The sequence below is a fragment of the Argiope bruennichi genome, chromosome 6, assembly GCF_947563725.1.
Source record: "Argiope bruennichi chromosome 6, qqArgBrue1.1, whole genome shotgun sequence".
Classification (NCBI taxonomy): domain Eukaryota; kingdom Metazoa; phylum Arthropoda; class Arachnida; order Araneae; family Araneidae; genus Argiope; species Argiope bruennichi.
Genome location: NC_079156.1, coordinates 66,620,629 through 66,639,502, shown reverse-complemented (window position 1 = coordinate 66,639,502; position 18,874 = coordinate 66,620,629). Strand labels below are relative to the sequence as shown.

Genomic DNA, 18,874 nt, shown 5'->3' with positions numbered 1-18,874 from the left:
AACGACGTTTATTTACACGAAAAACACACAGGACAGCACAAAGACGGCAACTATATACAGCACAGAAGACGATTATCTTCAGCCGAGACGTGCAGCATCCAACAGTATACACAGTAGCTCTATTCCGTCGCTGCTCCGCTAATCCCTGGAAGACGAGTTCTTCACCGTCGCTTCCGACTACTCTTCGACTCCACTGGTCCACGACTCGACTCACCGTCTACTGCCCGGCAGCTGCAGCTCCTTTTATAGGTCTTAGGAGGCGGGGCTAGAAGCCTCTCAACCAATCAGGAACGTTCGAGGCGTATCTCCGTTCCTACTGGACGGATCGGTAAAAGTCTCGATGTTTCGGTTATAATCTATTTTGGCGCCAAAGTCACCAAATTCGTCGCCAAGTCGCCAAATGGTCGCCAAGTTTTTCGCCAAGCTCTGGGACCTCCTATGGAACCACTATGCTGGGAAGCCGCATCACAGGTTCGTAACAATATATATAGATTGAACTTTTCTAATGGTTCAACCCTTGATTCAGGAGAAGTTATGCTACGTTAAGAAGAGAAAGAAATTCACACTACCGCACCCTTATAAGACAGAAGGGAAACTATTTATTTATATATGTACAAATAAAAGGGAATAAACAATTATGATAAACAAAATTGCGTCATCTGGTATGCGAGACACAAATTACTTCACTCTTACACATAATTTAAGTAAATGAAAGGTGGATTTTTAAAGTAGTCTAAAAAAAATTTTAATATGGTTTCCGATATTAAAAGGCTATTTTTATGCTTATACAACTTGATGGTAAACTTTAAATTTTTAAACAGAAGTCAAATGGTGTAGATGACGAAAGACTTCCTACTTCCCAAACTTTTGCACCGAAAATTATGCTGCTTGATTAAGGTTAATAGCACACAGCTAACTGTATCCAAAAATTTTGATTCAAATTCTTCTCATAAATCAGCGTACCAATAGAGATCTGCTTTTATATCGACTTTTGCAAATTTGACTAATGGATAAAAAATACAAAAGGTCTTGACTTTATAGAATAATAATAATACTAAAAAGCAGAAGAAAAGCGCGTAAAAGAAATTGTAAAGCATCTTTCTTTGGTATTGTGGTGATAAAAAGACACTTGACTATATTCAGGATGATTTATCATATTGTATACAAACTACTAAGACTACTAAAACTATTTGGATGTGCGAAATCGAATCAATATCTATAAGTACAGACAGAATCGGAAACTCTAATGTCATGTGATAAAACGCCAAAAATATGGTAAATGAATACACATAACTTGTTACTAGAAAAAATTCTTTTTGTAATACGCATTAAAATCCCATTCCATTTCTTAAGGCGATTGAATCAAATAAATGGTTATAGAGTTGTTTTCTCTCATACGGGAAAAAAAATACGTTTAAAATTGTGTTCTATCCTGAATTTTAACGACGATCAATAAGCTGCGATCTGCAATTATTATTATTTTATATTTATGCTGATTCATTATATTCTCATTTTCAGGTCAGTTCAAAATTATTACTAGCATTATCTTTCAGTATTTTTTTATTTTGTATTTTGAAATGCATCTTTTTTTTTTGTATTTTTACAATTTGATTTTAGTGATTAGTTTTGATTTGAATACTCACGAACAATATGTATAGAGAATTATAGTATGGAAGAAAGTGAGGAATTTTTCTTATCTTTGAAATCGTTCTAATATATAAAATATCGTTCCGAGGTGCCTGAACTAAAAAGATCTTAAGAGTGAGATAGTTAACCCTTTCTCCTCGAGAGGGGACTCAAGGTCACTATTCAAGACGGTGCATCATTTTGACGTTTTATTTATTTATTTTTCTATTTTGAATGTTAAAAATATCAACAGAATGGTAAAAAGATGTAAATTAACTTTTCGGGGAAATTCAAAGTGAAACAATTATATATATTTATTTATTGGAACAATAAACAAACCCTTGTATTAGATGAATTCTACATCGAATTACTTTTCTAAGTACAAAGGGTTAAATCAGAAATTTCACCTTTGTCCGACGTGAAATGAATAGTTTGATTAAACTTTGTTGTTTATTTTATTCTCAAATTGCAAGAGACGCTTTCATAATCTTCTTCAACTAAAAATATTTCTTATGTCGTTATGTTTAATTGTATTCAGATTAAAACTATAGAGTAGGTGGCATTTCATACTTTCTTTAATCGTTTCGTTATAATATTTCATGAGACAATAGAATGCCTAAATTTAAGACACATGAAATAAAGAAAATTTATAGCTTCAAATGCAACATTCAAGCATGAAGAAATATTTCTAAAAACCAAATTCGCGAACTTTATTGCATCCAAACTGTACAGTTCAGCCCAGGAATACGTAAACGATAACTATCTTCCTAAATATTCTGTAAAAGCTTATGAAGAAAAAAACTGGAAGCCATTTTGACAAATCACAATGTTTCGATTCGAAGCCTCAAGTGCTCAATAAAGGGATGCCAGTCGTATGAAGCACGAAGGCGAATCATTAAATCACTTTGATGTGACCCAATAAAAGCTTTTATTGCTTAGAATGGCCTTCAACAAAGCTCCCATTTCACGGGCAGGATTTTTATTGCCATGCTTTTGCGTGAAAAGTGGCAACACTTAAGGACTTAAAAGCTTCCGTTAATCGAAAGTCTGTGAAATCCACCACTTAATATGTAGTTTAACTCCGGGACAAGCGACGGAACATTTTGATTTTGAAACTAAAATAATAAAAACATTTTGTTGAAATCGTTTCGCATGTTTACTTTATTCAGCCGAAATTAGTTTGGCTGTTCGTTGGAAGCAATATTGTATTTGGGAGAAAAAAAAATAAAATGTAACTATAATAACCATTTTACTTGTGAACTGTAATAATGGAAGAGAAAAGAGAAAATGGAAACTTTTAATGCTCGAGCATTCAATAGACTCACCATAACTGTAACGGATATTAAATCTATTCTCATATGTTGCAGTAGAAAGCAGTCAAAATCATTTCCTGTAATCGATACTGCAAAAATAAAAATGAAAATATTGATTTATTACTAATATATATATATATATATATATATATATATATATATATATATATATATATATATATATATAATATGTGTGTGTGTGTATATATATACAGGGGTTAAATTCTAAGTACTAGATACCAAACTTCGTGCGGCAAGTTTTTTTGTAAAATCCTTTTTATGGCTTGTTTAAAGTAATAAGCGAAATCTAATTGACCTACAAACGCGGGATCGAATATGAGAAAAATTTAAGGGAGTTGGAAGCCCAAACCACTGCCCCATGTCTGATACACTTATGTAGATCATGTATAGTCACGTGTCAATATTTAATTTTTTTAAAATTATTTTTGAGTGAAATATTTTTGTTTCAGGAAAGGCATCTATATAGATTAATTTAAAAAGCAAAACCTTATCTAAATATAAAATTTGATTCAAATCGTTAAAGCCGTTTCCGCGATACACGAGATAAATTTTTATATATACAAGAATTGTTCGTTTAAAGCTATAAAATTTTACCCATTACTTTGACCATTAGAAATAGATAATACTTCAAATCAGAAAAAGAATGCTTTAAATATTGTAAATAAATATATCTCATGTTCTTTGAGAGAAAAAATTCACTGCTGAACCAATAAGAGATGTCTGCCTGAAACTTTTTGGCATACTTTTTAATAAAAGTATTATCCCCCCCCCCTTCCCTCCCTCATTCATAAAACTGGTGTTGGATGAACTCTACGATTGCTTTAATTTTTATTTGTAAAGACCTACACATGACAGTTTAATACTTTGTAATATAATAAAGAAAATCTGCTATGCATTTTCATCGTCCAATTTCCGGCCGATTGGAACCAAAATTCGGAGCAGAACTCCCATTTGAGCTCCAAAATCACATGCCAAATTTCATTAATTTAACCATTCTGCTTTTGAGTTATCGTTTATTATGTATTCGAAAGCACAGACCGACAGAGGATCAATCCTTTGATACATCTGGTTCAAAATTTCACCAAAGAATCCACACTTGAGATGTTAAATTTGCGTACCAAATCTTATCACTCTAGCTTTTTATGATTTGTAGCCATCATGTTCACTTGTAATGGGGCATCTGGATAAACAATTTCCTGTGAAAGGATTTCGTTCCATATTTAATAGAAATATATATACACTAATGATCAAAAGTATTGCAAGTTTGAGAAATTTTGCGTTTTTTCAAGAATAAACCCCCCAAAAGCAATATTTTTTCATCCTAACTTCTAAGATATTGCAGTTATCTAAAGACTTTAAGCACAAAAGTTGTTCGTCTTAATGAGGCGCTCATTTGGCTAATTGGATTTGTTTATCCATCTGCAATATTAAGAAAGTTATAGAGAAATGAAAATTTCAACCCACCACCACCACCACACCCTCACCACCCCCTTTGAGCTAGATGAGACACTTACGAACTCGTCCGAGATATTTACATTTTTAATAACATACTCCAAACCAGTTAAAATCTTAGCAAAATTACGCCATTTATCTTGTTCACAAGATAGCATGGTTAAAGCAATATATATATATATATATATATATATATATATATAATGATATTTTAATTCTAATTTCAATTTAATTAATTTCCAAGATTTTATCTTTATTTAGCCCATAGTAACTTCATTCTAAAAATATTCTCTTATGATCCAATTCCACTTTCGGTTTAATTAATCCCTATGTAAAAATAATACGCCATCAGTACTATGTATCAAATGAAAGTGATACTTTCGTTGCCCTTGTCAGAGGTCAACAGATGCATTCCATTAGCATGTGGCCGGAAATCCTATGTTATATAATACTAGTGATCATTTGTTTCGCCCTTCTTTCTTACTTTTACTTTTGTGCTACGCTGCGTCTGCTTGTAAATAAATTGTTTTCCCGAGATGGATATTAAAGAGAGACTAAAACGAAATTAAAAATACAACATCTCGTCTATGTCTTCAAACCTGCCTTCTGCTGCAAACAAAATAATATGTTGCGTACATACACCTTTTGACCGAAGGGTGGTTTTGAGTTCTAGGGACAATGATCGGTGAAGAACTGAAGAAATTTTCCCGAAGACTTGTCCTGAGAACTATTGCAATAGGGAGTCTTCCTATAGGAATCTGCCTAAAATTTACACAATACAGAACATAATACATGAAATATCTGTAACAATATACAAGAACGAATACTCGCAATAAAATATTTAAATGCAGAAAAACAGCAACATAAATTACTAATGCATGTGTCATAAAGATTACAACCTGTCGAGGGTAAAGAAAATGTATAACTGGCCGAATATTTTATTAGACTATGTCTTAGTCTAATTCCTCATAGTATTCAAATGGTAATTCTTTAACTTACATCAGTAATGTTCAATTCATCAGAATGTTAAATTCAAAAAAATCACAAATGATAAAAAAAATAAAAAAAATTCTGTAGTAAATCACAAAACTCTAAATCAATAAAAAAAAATATTCCTAAGATACAATTGCGACGATTTAAGATTGCTAAAAAGATTTATAAGCTATTCCCTCCTTCTTTTCCCCAAGGCTCAGTAAGTTTATAAAAATAATAAGAAAAAAAAACTTTTCGGCCGCTAGTAAAGTGCTTCAATCTTAAGCCAAATCTCTGATAAAATAAAAAGAAAAAGAAATTCTGGCACTGGAAAAAAAATGTCACAGAATTGTTTAGACTCGAAATGTTACCGTCTTTGTATAAAAGAAAAGATTCGCATTCTCAAGAGGCTTCTTTGTCAAAGAAAGAGACAATTTTAGTATTTCCATCTGTTTCATTTGTTTGTAGAGCCCTACATTTCTTCTTTATGCACTACTTTTCTGAAACAGTGAAACCATTTCTAAAAAGTACTGCCTAACATTGAAACTGAGTTTAAAGCTTTACAAGTTTGAATTGTTTTACATGACATGCAGGTGGTATTACTGTTGGTAAATCTTTATAAGGAAAATCATTTGGAAGTTAGATGTTTAATATTAGTAATAGTTTTTCGGCAAAGCTATGTTATATTTGTTAAGTAAGAAACTATTAATATCAGTCATGTTTAATGTAATATATACAGGGTGGCCATAAAAAAAACTTTGCCTGTTTGGCTACATCTGCAACTAAAACAAATGAACGAAATGAAACCACATTTCGTATACAGACAGTGGAAAGCATGAGAAGATAAATTCGGCATAAAAAAAATTCAGTACCAAAAGTTGGCGATAGGAGAAATACTGGTACACTTATGAAAGAATTCATAAAACTCACACAAAATAATCTTTTATTCATCAACATTAGTGTCCTTTGGACGCCGTACAACATTTTCAATATGCTGACCTTTCCTGTGTACAACATATTGCATACTATGTATGACATTATCTATTGCTGCGTGTAAACTATCAGTTTCGATGTTCGTAACAGCCCATCTTGTGTTCTTTTCAAGACATGCAAGTTTGCTTCAGAGTAGCCATGGCATTACACTGTATAGTGAAGAACAGTTTTACCAGCAAAGCCTTCTGAGTTAAGGTAGGGCCCATATTAAGCACACATCCACAATCAATCATTAATAACATTCAAGGACACATCAATAATCAAGAACCAACACCAAACGGTTCGTTTGCTTTTCCTTTTGTACAAGGAATGCATGCACTGCTGTCATGCACGCATCAGGAATTTTTCATAATCCATCTCGCTATCCCTCATTTTTACTTGACAGCAGGGCCAATATTGCTCCTATTGGCAAGTTTTAGGACTAATTTTTTTTTAAGCGGATTTCATTCTCATATGCCTTTTTCACAATTTGCATATGAAATGTGGTTTCGTTTCTTAGCTGCAGATGCCGCCAAATAGGAAAAGTTATTTTATTACCACGTTGTACATAATTCGAATTACAAAATCCTTACAAAAGAATATGCATAATTATACATTATTATCTATAAACCATAAAAGAAGGGCCTATTCTTCCTACTGGAAAACACCTTAATTGACACAAATATGTTTCATTTTATTTGAATCAATAATAGAGATTCATAATCCACGATTTTTTTAATAACAAATAATTTTGCTATTGTTATTTTTAAATGTTTATTCCAAATATCTGTTATTTCAATCATATTATTAATTAAAAATTATTACTTAGTATTAAATATAAAATTTATTAATTGTAATTAATACTTAATTTACTAGTTTAAGTAACGTATGATTGAATTAATTTATCTATTTCAGCTTACTTCTTAAATTTGATTTTTTTTTCAAAACTATTTATTTAATTTCTTTATTGAAGTAAACTATTTTCTGAAAAATTTGAATTAAATATATATGTCTTTTCTTTAAAATGTTTACTTTAGTTCTATATTCTACCAATAGAAGGCGCTAGCAGTAAACAGAATATATGAAGTCATGTCACAAGTAATTAAAAATAATTTGTATGGAATAGTGTATCATCAAATGCGAATATCGGAAAGTCAAGGTCACTCTTATGAAGTGGAGCGGCAACTTCACTGGAAAGTGAAGCTGCTATTTGCTCCGATAAATTTCAGTGATATTCAATTCAATAATACGATAATTCCAAGAATAACCGGTTCGCTCACTTTTCAAACCATTCACAGATTTCTCCTTTTCTGTTTTGTTCGAGAGCTTCCATTGGATAGATCGTATCGATTGTTACTTTCTATCGTGATCCAAAACCCGTAATCGAAATATCACCAGTAAGATCGTATCAACGATTTGAATCACACCCCTCTTTGAAAAGTATTGATCACTGGTATTTGTGACTTTCTGATATTGGTTACGTAATAACCGCTCGTAAAATATTCGTCATCCCTACCAGCGTTTGCTCAAGGAACATATTGATTGGCTTAAGAAACTTTATATTTCATTCTTTTAACTCTATTAGGGTTAGAGAGAAGAAAAAAAGGGAAATACTTTTATTAAAAAAAGCTGGTGTGCCAAAAACATTTTTCTAAATATAACAAATAGAACCAATGGACAATATAGAAAGTCAAACTTAACCATTTTTTTTATCTTCTCGTATACTTAGTATAAAGAAAATATAGTAGTCATAAAAAAAAAAAAATTTCGAATTCGAAATTTTATGAATCTCCACGTTTTAGACATCTCTGAGTTCGAAAAACACAGTTTTTGAAAATGTCTATTTGTCTGTGACAAAGTTAACTCAAAAATGCCTTGAACTAAAGAACTAAAAATTGGTATACGGTCTTTGTACAAAATTTATAGATTTCTATCAAATTTTGTGGAAAAACTCCGTTTAGAGAAAGTCTGTCTGTCCGCCTGTTCGAATATGAATTAACAAAATTATATTTATATGTTTGAATTTCGAATATAAGATAACTGCAAGACGAAAAACGCTTCATAAATAAAATTTAATACACAGCTTTAACGTCTACAATCTAGAGTTATCAAAATTTGAGCCAAATCCGGTTAATATTTATTGTTGAAAAGATCTGAAATAGTTATAAGCAAAGGGATTAACCACCTGCTGGTCTGTACTTTCAGAAATATGTAAACGCAGTTACTCAAAAACGGAATGAAAAATCGAATTTGGTATGGCAATTTATGATTGAAATTATAGTTTTGAGTCAATTTTTTTCCATTTGTTGATAAAAACTCGTCTGAAACGCAAATTCAAATTTTGGGTACTATTAACCCCATGCGAGGAATTAACTGCCAATAAACTCGCCAAAGATTACAAGGAAGATTCAGTAAAAATGCCAAATTCAAAGCAAAAGTTAATATTTCGTACGCCAATGCCATAGAAGGCATTCTCTAGGATAATACTTTTTATTCTTGAGGAAACTACTCCCGCTAGTTTTCAGAAAGAATGATAAAAAGTGAGTATCTAATTATTTTATTTTTAAAGTGTTTGGCAGTTGAAAGCTTTTATTATTATGCTTATTAATATTAAAATTATATATTTGTTGACACACAAAAACATTAGTTTATTGCTAAACTCTCTTTATTTGTCCCATTCCAGAATCCTGAGAGGTTTTCCTCCCGTTACGCCGTACGTCGGGGTCAGCCCGACATTCTGCTATTTGCTCAAAAACAAGAAACCTCTTTGCTGCCTCCAGTTATCACAGGTAATCAATCAATCAATTAATTAATAATGAAATAAAAGAAGTTTGAAATATCTTATGTGAATCATTGTTGCACGATATTTTTAGAATTTTGTGTTAAAACTCTAATTTATAGTTTTGACTAATACTCAAATAAATAAGTTTGTAAATTTTCATTCAATTAAAGAACTATAGAGGTAAAAAAAATCATCACAGCGCAGTATTTTCAGAATTTTGTTACAAGCCTGATTTTATCAGTAAAGTAAGATTTTTAGTCTACTTATCTGATAAATAGATTTGTAAATTGTCATTCTATTTAATAAATATACAGTTAAAAATTAAATCTGAAAATGAAGCTAATATTCGAAGTGGAAGAGAAGCCGAAATTCGAAAAGAAGATTCTAAAGAAGAAACCATCCATATGCATGATTTCCCCATGTTAGCAACAATATATTGCTACGGAACTTAAAGTCGCAGGTTCGCTTGTAGTGGATGTATGGTGTGAAAACAATCAGCAGGCCTCAATAACGAACGACGACGACGTTTATTAAACACCAAGACACTAATACAAAGACAACAAATACACAGCTGAGACGAACAAGGGACAGCACATAGCAGCACACTTCCGCAAACAGTAGCTCACAAGTTGTAATTGACCACAGCACACAAAGCGGCCAGACAGAATTCAGCAGAAGAAGGGAGTTTACTTAGCTTCACTCTAAGGTCTTTCTAAACGCTCTCTCCACTGTTCCACTCTCCAAAATTCTCCCCTGTCTCCTCGCTTTAACTGTATCCAACTGCCGACTCGCTACCACACGACTGGTTACTCCACATACGACACGGTGCTACTTGCACAATAGACACCAGGACTTGGCACACAGCTCAGTTCAACAATAGCTTCAGCTCCGCACAACGCTGTTCTTCGCTGGACCGTTGCTTCGCTATCCTCATGACAACTCAATACACGACAACGATTGACTACTACTCACTGCAGCTTGGGATTGCCGTCCTTTTATAGTTCTTGGGAGGCGGGCAGAGAAGGTTCTGGACCAATCAGGCGTATCTCTGTTTCTATTGGCTGAATGACTAAAATTCTCGAAGTTTCCAATAATATTTATTTTGTCTCCACTGTCTATTGTTTGACTCCAAGCTCTGAGATCCCTGAAGCGGCACCCGATCAGCACTCAACAGAGCTGATGAAACGTTCTTTCCAATGATTGAATTAACCGTGCTAAGAGACAACATTTCAGGTTTGTAAGTATATGATCTGATATATAGATTGAGGATTTCGACCATATTTCATAGAAATCTAAATACTTCGATGGTGCACCTAGAGGTCAGTGTGACCACACAGGGAGATTCCAGCCCTAACAGTGATTCTACTTCTAAATGTGTTTCAATAATATTAGATTGATGGCATTTTTTTTCTTACTGATATCTCACATAACAGTATGCAAACCTGAATCAGTCTCTAGAGCAAATCTCGATAAGTCTGTAAAGGAGTACAGAGATGCATTGCCGTTCCGTCCTTGTCACATACTCTCTAATGCAAGTTAACGAATGCTTCTTTGTCGTTGATTAAGGAGGATGCAAACAAGTGGTATTATTGTATACAATCCTTGTATGGGAAAGTCTCTTCACCTCAGAGTAGCCGTTATGCTCAACTCAGCTGCAGTTAAATGATCTAAAACGAGTGCAAAATTGCAATCCGCCTTCTTTAGGACAGAACTACTAAGAAGCTATCTTCTACAAGAGTAGCAACAGGCTGACTCGCTGAAACATATTTTCTCGAAACTGAATTTGGATTGAAACTAATATCGGAGTCTTTGTATTATTCCCAAGACACATTAAATCTTCAAGCATCTTCAGCTTGTGTCAACTCTGTTTCCATCCACCCGATTATTTACCATTTTAACGAATAGAGCAAACAATTTCTCTGAGATATTACCAACCATATTTTTGTAGATCAAGTTGAAGACCAGCAAGTAGAAATAGCTAACAAATTTAGGAAGCAAGATATTCATGATTTTCATCTAAAAAATACTTTATATACTTATCATAAATATTATACGTCTTCAAGTGGATTAAAATTAAAATTATTCATAACCATTCTTATAATGTACAGCATTCCGTATTAGTGGCCTATATTTGCATTTATTTAATGAATTCAAATATAGGCAACAAATACGGAATGCTGTACATTATACGGAATGATTATGACAGAATGCTGTTTCTGAAAATAGGATGTGGTTTAATTTTTAGAATTCAGTGTATTTTTAGAGATCTAGAGTTTCCCACAGAATTTCATTCATTTAGTTCGTTTTGTTTCTGAGTTCTCATAGATAGATATAATATAATTTCCACATACCGAGGCTCAAAACGTAGAGATTCACTGACATTTCATGAATGTTTTCTCACTGTGTATAAGAAAATTAAAAAATATATCCTTTTGTTATTTAATTATCTAATATATCTGCTTCATTTTAGGAACATAGACTTTTCAAAAATTACTTCTTCAATCGATACAGTATCTCAAGCTGGGCATCAAGCTAGCAATTTAAATGGAAATCTCCTTCCTTTAAGTACAGCATTCCATCAAAAGATTATGGTTGCCAAATTTTTCGGTATAGATTTAAAATAATGAAGTCTCTGATTATGAGTAAAGTAGTAATTAAATCAACTTTACTTTAACTGCAACCGGGGATATTTTAAATCATATTAATGAGAGGTTCTGAAGAGAAACTCAATCATCGGCGGGAGCTTCGAGATAAAAATTAATTGGAAAAGTTGGAGCGAATAATTACTAACGAATAAGCCGTTAAAATTGATACAAAGTGTTTTAATGTCATTAGTGTTTATGAAAGGCTTGTGATAATTTTAAATATGAATAAAAATGAAACTCTTGAGGAATGAAACTAGGAGAATCGCCAAAATAATATCGTAGCTTTTTCTTTGATGTCGTCGGTATAGATCTGAAAGTTATTATGTCAAAAGAAAAATGAGTTGATGAAAAGTTGAGTTTTGTTTTAAAATATAGTTTATACAGCAGGAAAAAAAACGCTTTTATCATCAGTATTCAATATACGGTATACTTATATTTCTAAATATAATTTTTTCTATACATAGATGAAGTTTTAAAATAAGAACTCATTAAATCTTTTTTTTTTCTTTTGGCTTGACAGCTGGCCACTTTCAGTTAAATATATCTCTATATTTTATTTTTATAAACAGTAAGTGATTTACACATTTTGTGACACTAAATAGTCAGAATATGAGAGTAAATTGATCAATTTTTTTTTCATTTTTCAATATGTTTTTAACTTAACCATGATGTTTCTGATTTTTTAGGTTAACTTTTCATTCATTAACTTTATGAAGATATACATTTTTTTAATTATTTATTAATTATTATTACTTAATTATTTATTTATTTTAACTTATGACAGAACATCTACGTTTATTTAAAATATAATTTAAGCAAACATTTTGTATCTATAAATATTGTAACAACAGAGTGAAATGATTAAAGTACATAGGAATTTGACCGTATATATTCGCAGAATATTGATTTTATTCCGGTCTGTATATATAAAACGCTAATGCAAGGAAAAGCATGGAGATCAGTCTTATTACTTATTGTTGAATGGCAATAAGTAATAAAGCATCATACAAATGTAAATAAAGCATCATACAATCTGTTAACTGCTTCATTGAATGTTTTTACAATTGCACTTAATTCAACACTTCGCTTAACTGATGGAGCTGCAAAATATTATTACTGATTTTCATTTGAGGTTTTGCAATGCCACTCCATTCAGTCAGAGGAAGAAAGATGTAAAAGAAATCAAGGTTATCAAAATAGATTTCACACAAAGTTCAATCGAGGGCGAAAATAGGATTAACATCCCCAGATGGATAATTGTTATGGCTTTACTATGTTATGGCTCCAAAAGTATCATCTCACAGAAATGGTTTTTTTTTTTTAATTATTTTAAAATTTAGAAAAATTACCTTTTTCATGATATAAATTTCGTTTCCGTTTAATTTTTTTCTTTGTTTTTAATATTTTCTTTTAAAGTAACTTATTTCAATCTGAAGTAATGTTAAGATTACATGTGGGTCTGCACTCAGCCAGCTACAAGCCATCTAGTAAAACCACACATGCGCAGAAACTGTACAGTATAGGAAGTACTTGTCCCGTAGAGATAAGAACTTGCTATTGTCCGTTCTCTCAGCGCATGCACATTCTTATTTCTGGGCATATTTGACTTACTAGAATCTTATAACTGGTTGAGTGTAAACCCACCTTAAATTTTCAAACTCATCCATCAAAACATTCAACAGCGTGTTCTTTGCAGTGTTAAAATTGAGATTAAAAAGTTGTCTTCTTTGGACATTACCTCCTAAGTAGGATTTTTTCTTCCGTTTTTATTCGTTGTATATACAATTTTGAACTCACACCTCAATAATTCCATTAAATTCAGGTATTTTAGTCGTATAAAACAGCACTTTGAAAGATTTTTGAAAATGCATTCCATATTAATCGTTTCAGTGCCTAAACACTGAATCTGGGTGAGTAAATAATCTGGGTGAGTAAACTGGTCGCTAAAGGCGGCTAGTATTTTATAATTTATAAAATTTATTTGGCAGTTAGGCTAATACTTTTTTTAATCAGCTGGCTCGCAAATTTTTCAAACCGGTTATCTAGCGTAATTGCCTAGCAAGAAATCTGCAACTATATATAAATGAGTAGTAAAAAGTAATTAAAACAACATACACAGTGTATAACTTTATTTTCAGTATTAGACTCTGTTAGATATTTATGCTCATTTTCTCCTTCTTAACCCCCTTTATCCTAAAATAGAATCTTCCATTATGTAAGTAGGGCCGCGGTGGCCTGATGGTAAGGTCTCGGCTCGTGAGCCTGTAGAGTTTCAAATTCGAGACCCGATTCCACCAAAGAACCGTCATGTAAGAGGGTCTGTTGCACGTTAAATGCATTAGAGCCAAATGTCCTCCCGCTGGTGTGGTGTAGAGAGAGAGGTGCCAGCTCAAGTGTCGTCCTCGTCATTTGACCACGGTTCAAAATGACGAGGTCTATTCCAAAATAGCCCTAGTGTTGCTTTACAACGACATGTTAACATAATTAAACTAAACTAAACTAAACTCCATTATGTAAGCTGTCAAAGCTGCGCATGCGCCTCATGTTTGATACTTACGTCACTTGTTGTATATGATTGAAGATCCTTCCGATGTTGCTACTAACCTTCCTTCATGTTCTTAGTTAATCTTTTATTGTGATGTCTTCGTGTGTGTGTTGTTGTACAAGTAAAGGCTTTTGATATTTTGTAATATTCGTTACGTAAATCCCCAACAGTCTCCTTACATGTTTGCGTTATACGCAGTATAAACTTAAACAAACTGCAAGAACAATCTATAGCATTCTAATAAGAATTATACTGTATTTTTTAGGTTTGTGATCACTGCACCTTCAGAACGGCGAAGAACTACAACTGGCCCAACCGTTGCATCATCTTGGCGGCGGACTACGCCAGCAACGGCATCTACAACTTCATAGTTCCTCTACGGGCCCATTTCCACAGTCCGCAGACTCTCAGGCCCATCGTTCTACTTCTCGAGAAAAAGTAAGATCCCTTTGACCAACAAAGTTATCTCTTTTAAAAATACATTTTTGTATTATATTTTATTGGTTGCTTAATACCTAGAGAAGACTTTTAATTTCAGTATTTCAGAGATTTTAACTTCAGTATTATCCGAACAAAATACCTGATTGAAACATTCTATTTCATTTTCTGAAGTCCAGGTTTGTTCAAAATGATTACACCCGAAAATGACTTTGCTTTCTTGTAAAGAAAGCTATTGTAGAGTGCTCAGAAAATATCATTGAGAATGCCCAGTTATTCAGTCTAGTATTATTAGTAAATATTAATAATTTACATTAATTTATAGGGATGTCATTTACATTTACCAGGTGTGGTTTCATGAAATTCTGAGATATGGGCACTCAGAAAGTTTCGTGTCTGAGTGATCACTATAATACGCTTTGGTCAGAATCTCTTTCGAAATAAATCTGAACTCTTGACGACACAGTTACGGTTAGGCGGAAATGTCGTGTCTAATCACATATTTCCCTCTCACCCTTCCAGAGGGTTTCTAAACACATATGGTCATTTTGCACCAATGTCCTCATTTCACGCAATCAGCATTATTTTTCTATCTGCGGGTTCCGTTGAACGAATATGTTACAGAAGAGGAAATGATTTAAATACAATACAGAAGTCATCTTAAAGTTTTGTTTAATAATCTCATTTTCATTTCTGCCTGGCATGAAATGTATCACTGAATGTTCCTAGTATGAGACATTCATTCGATAAGGCAATTCTAGGGAAATCACTTGTGCATTATATATATTTTATTATAGGGCAATTATTAGGAAATGTATTGTCGTATGTATGCTGTCGGTGTTACCAAAGGAAATGACTTCGAGCAAATATTACACAATAATTAACAATTAAACTATGTAACCTCTCTTGGTCACACCAGCAATATTCAAGTTTAAAACATTTCATACATTGACACTGATTCGCGTACGATAATCGTATGCATATCCTGCATATGGTTATCTAAATCTTCCGGAATTATTTCTGGAATTTTCATTTCATTAGAATTTATCAAAGACTATGCCTTAACCCTTAACTGGGGAGGTGAAATTTTAGGACTTAACTGGGAAGGTGCGGTCTACGAGACCGCATTTCATTAAACTCACATTAAATTTTCTAATGAATGTATTAGTATAAAAAACTTCCAATATATTTTTCAGATATTTTTCTTAATATATAGACATGTTTTAGAAATTTTCCGAAATATATTATCATTGAAAAAAGCAAATGCGTTGGAACATACATTTTCATCTCAAATTACATGTTACAATAAATAATATTCTTGAAAAAGCATATTACTTTTTACTTTTTAAATCATATTTATTTTTACAGTATATGAAGGTATATAGAAGACAATATAATGTAAAATTCACCAATTATATGAAAAATAAAAAAAATGACAATGGGTAAAATTGGCCCCTTTTTTATCGGCTTGTGTGACTTTCATAGCATGGTTTTCTAGGGCATTTTAAATATACAGGTTAAGAACTAGTATAAGAATCAACCTATAAATTCTGTATATATATATATATATATCTTGGTATATTAATATATTTTATAAATTTTTCAAAATACATTATCACTAGAAAAATTAATTATGTTTGAATATACATATCAAAATCAGTTGAATGCGAACTTTCATCGAAAAACTCTTCTGTACGATTATCCTTATCACTAAAATCACTTTATTCTTCATTTAAAAGTGTCTGGAGCACTGCTTCATAATAGGATCAGTAAACTGGATGATATTTCGGGGCCCAAGTTTTAGCGCCATCTGCTAAGCCTTGTTTATCACTGGGACACTAACAGGGAGATGCGGTTTTAGAGACCGCACTCGAATAAATAACTGAATTATTTTTAAAAGCATCTGCTGAAATCGGTTGGAAAAGTGCACGTGTATTCAAGGTCATAAAACAGGAAGCTACAGGGTCAATCCATTCAATTGAGCTAAAAATAGAATAGGGGTGACAGAAAATCCATCGCTAGCGGTCTCACAGACCGCACGTCCCCTGTTAAGAGTTAAGTCCTTCTTTGCATTGACATGGAGACAGTGAAATGGGTTACTCTATGAATTGTGACACAGAAACTCGGATAAGGAACTTATTACGCATCCAAACAAGACTTTTGTATTAAGTTTTGATTTTCTGTCATTTATTAGAGGAGAGTTTGTTATATCCATTTGTTATCAGTGCAACTGTTTTGAATAAAATTATACTACAATATTAGTTGTTAGGGCAGAATGAGCGTAAAGTGTCACTGTATACGAGCATTAGCTAATAGTCGCACATTTTATGCATCTATACTTCAGGGTTGTTTGTAGTTTGGAATATGATTCCAATTCTTTCTTTTCTCTCTCTCTCTTTCGAAATAAAAAATTTCTGAATTTTGGATATGTTGATAACGATAGCTGAGATGCTGCGAAGCTTTTGAAATGTAGGTTTGTTCAATGCTCAGATTACAATTTTTTTTTTCCTAATGAACACACATCGAAATGAAATTGAATGCAATGCAGAGGGAAGCCTAAAGTTGGTTTTATTTTTTGCAGACTTACCAATAGCCTTATACGAATTTCTTTGATCCTATTATTAACACCCATAAAGAAACTGATTTCACTACTATTTAATGTATTCTTTATATGTTCTTAAAATAGATATAAGAATAGAATCTATAACACATGCAAACGAAATGAAGATTCAAGAACTGGTTTCAGAAGATTTAGATATTCATATGTTGAATATACATTAAATAAATGCATTTAAAATAAATGCTTTATCATGGCCTATTTGCATACTTTCCTTAATAGCATTTATTATTGTATAGAATGTATTGTATAATGTCTAGTCTAATTGTCATTAATGTCATTGTATAATGTTTAAGTAAAACACAATTTTGTACATCTTAAAATACATATACACAGCTTGAAATCCGACATTGTAAAGATTACCCAAGTATTTTATAGAAGGACGAAAATTGGTCAGCAGTGCTTGTAAGATTTATATTTCACACATTTCCTAGGCACTCTATAGTCTGTCAAATGACAAAATGGCAAAATGCGAAACGTATCTCCAATTCGTTTTGCAAGAAATGAAATTAAATACAATTAATAATAAAATTATTTCCTTTCTTGGTGCAAAAAGAAGGTTCATATTTTATTATCATGTAAGAACATGATATTGTTTTGGTTAAGGAGTTTTGAAGCTCGAAATCGGATAGGCAATGAATAAAGCATAAATTGCAATTTTCATCATCATCTTTAAATCGCATATATTTTTTACATGCTTTTACCAGTATTGCATTATTATTATATATGCTTCTTTGAAAGCAGATGTGTTTTTAAAAGGTTGACGAAGAACTATGATATCATAGCTGGTATTTCATCCCAAAATCAGTCGAGCCCTAAAACTGTATTTGCCAACTGGAAAAATTGAAAATGAAAGTTTAAAAAAATTTATATAAAGAGAGAGTGAGAGAGAGGGATAGAGACCGATTGATAAGTCTCGTGATTGTTTCAAACTGATTTAAACTGGTTAAGGACTTAAATTAATTAAGATAAATTATGACTTAAAAAATAATAATGTTCTCCCATGATAGCTTGAAATTTGCGATCGTAGATTTCATTTTAATTTTTTTTTTCTTATTTTGTTTTCTTTAATAAGAAGGAATAAATTTTGCTTTTTACATACTTAATTTTCTTTAGTATTTTGAATAAAAGTTTCCTCTTTCATTATTTTTTTAAAATAACTTTTGTATTTTAATAACTCTCATATTTCATATTTTGCCGAAAAAGGTTTTGATGTTTTCTATAGAATATCGGCGCTTCAACCCTTATCAGTGACTTGATCATAAGAATCATATGCAAAAATTATTACATTTTCACGAAAAAAAAAACCTTTAAGCTTCTTTCTTTAATATTGTTGTTAGAAACGTTTATCATTTTGGTCAGGAACTTAGAACCATTCTGAGAAACACAAATAAAAAAGGAAAACTCCTTTAAAACCCTTTTCATTTTTTTTTTCTCGATCCTTATGTTTTTAAGCAAATATGAATCCTCTGCATAAACAATTTGGTATAA

At 32.0% G+C, this 18,874-nt stretch overlaps 1 protein-coding gene across 2 annotated transcripts in view; it reads left to right on the top strand.

Moving 5' to 3' along the window:
- LOC129972386 (potassium channel subfamily T member 1-like) overlaps positions 1–18,874 on the top strand; it is a 452,573-nt gene that overhangs the window by 398,309 nt on the left and 35,390 nt on the right. For both annotated transcript variants that reach the window (XM_056086510.1, XM_056086511.1), the window contains exons 19-20: positions 9,040–9,145; positions 14,594–14,766. In XM_056086510.1, the coding sequence (XP_055942485.1) occupies positions 9,040–9,145; positions 14,594–14,766 (279 nt within the window). The remainder of the gene's footprint in view (positions 1–9,039; positions 9,146–14,593; positions 14,767–18,874) is intronic.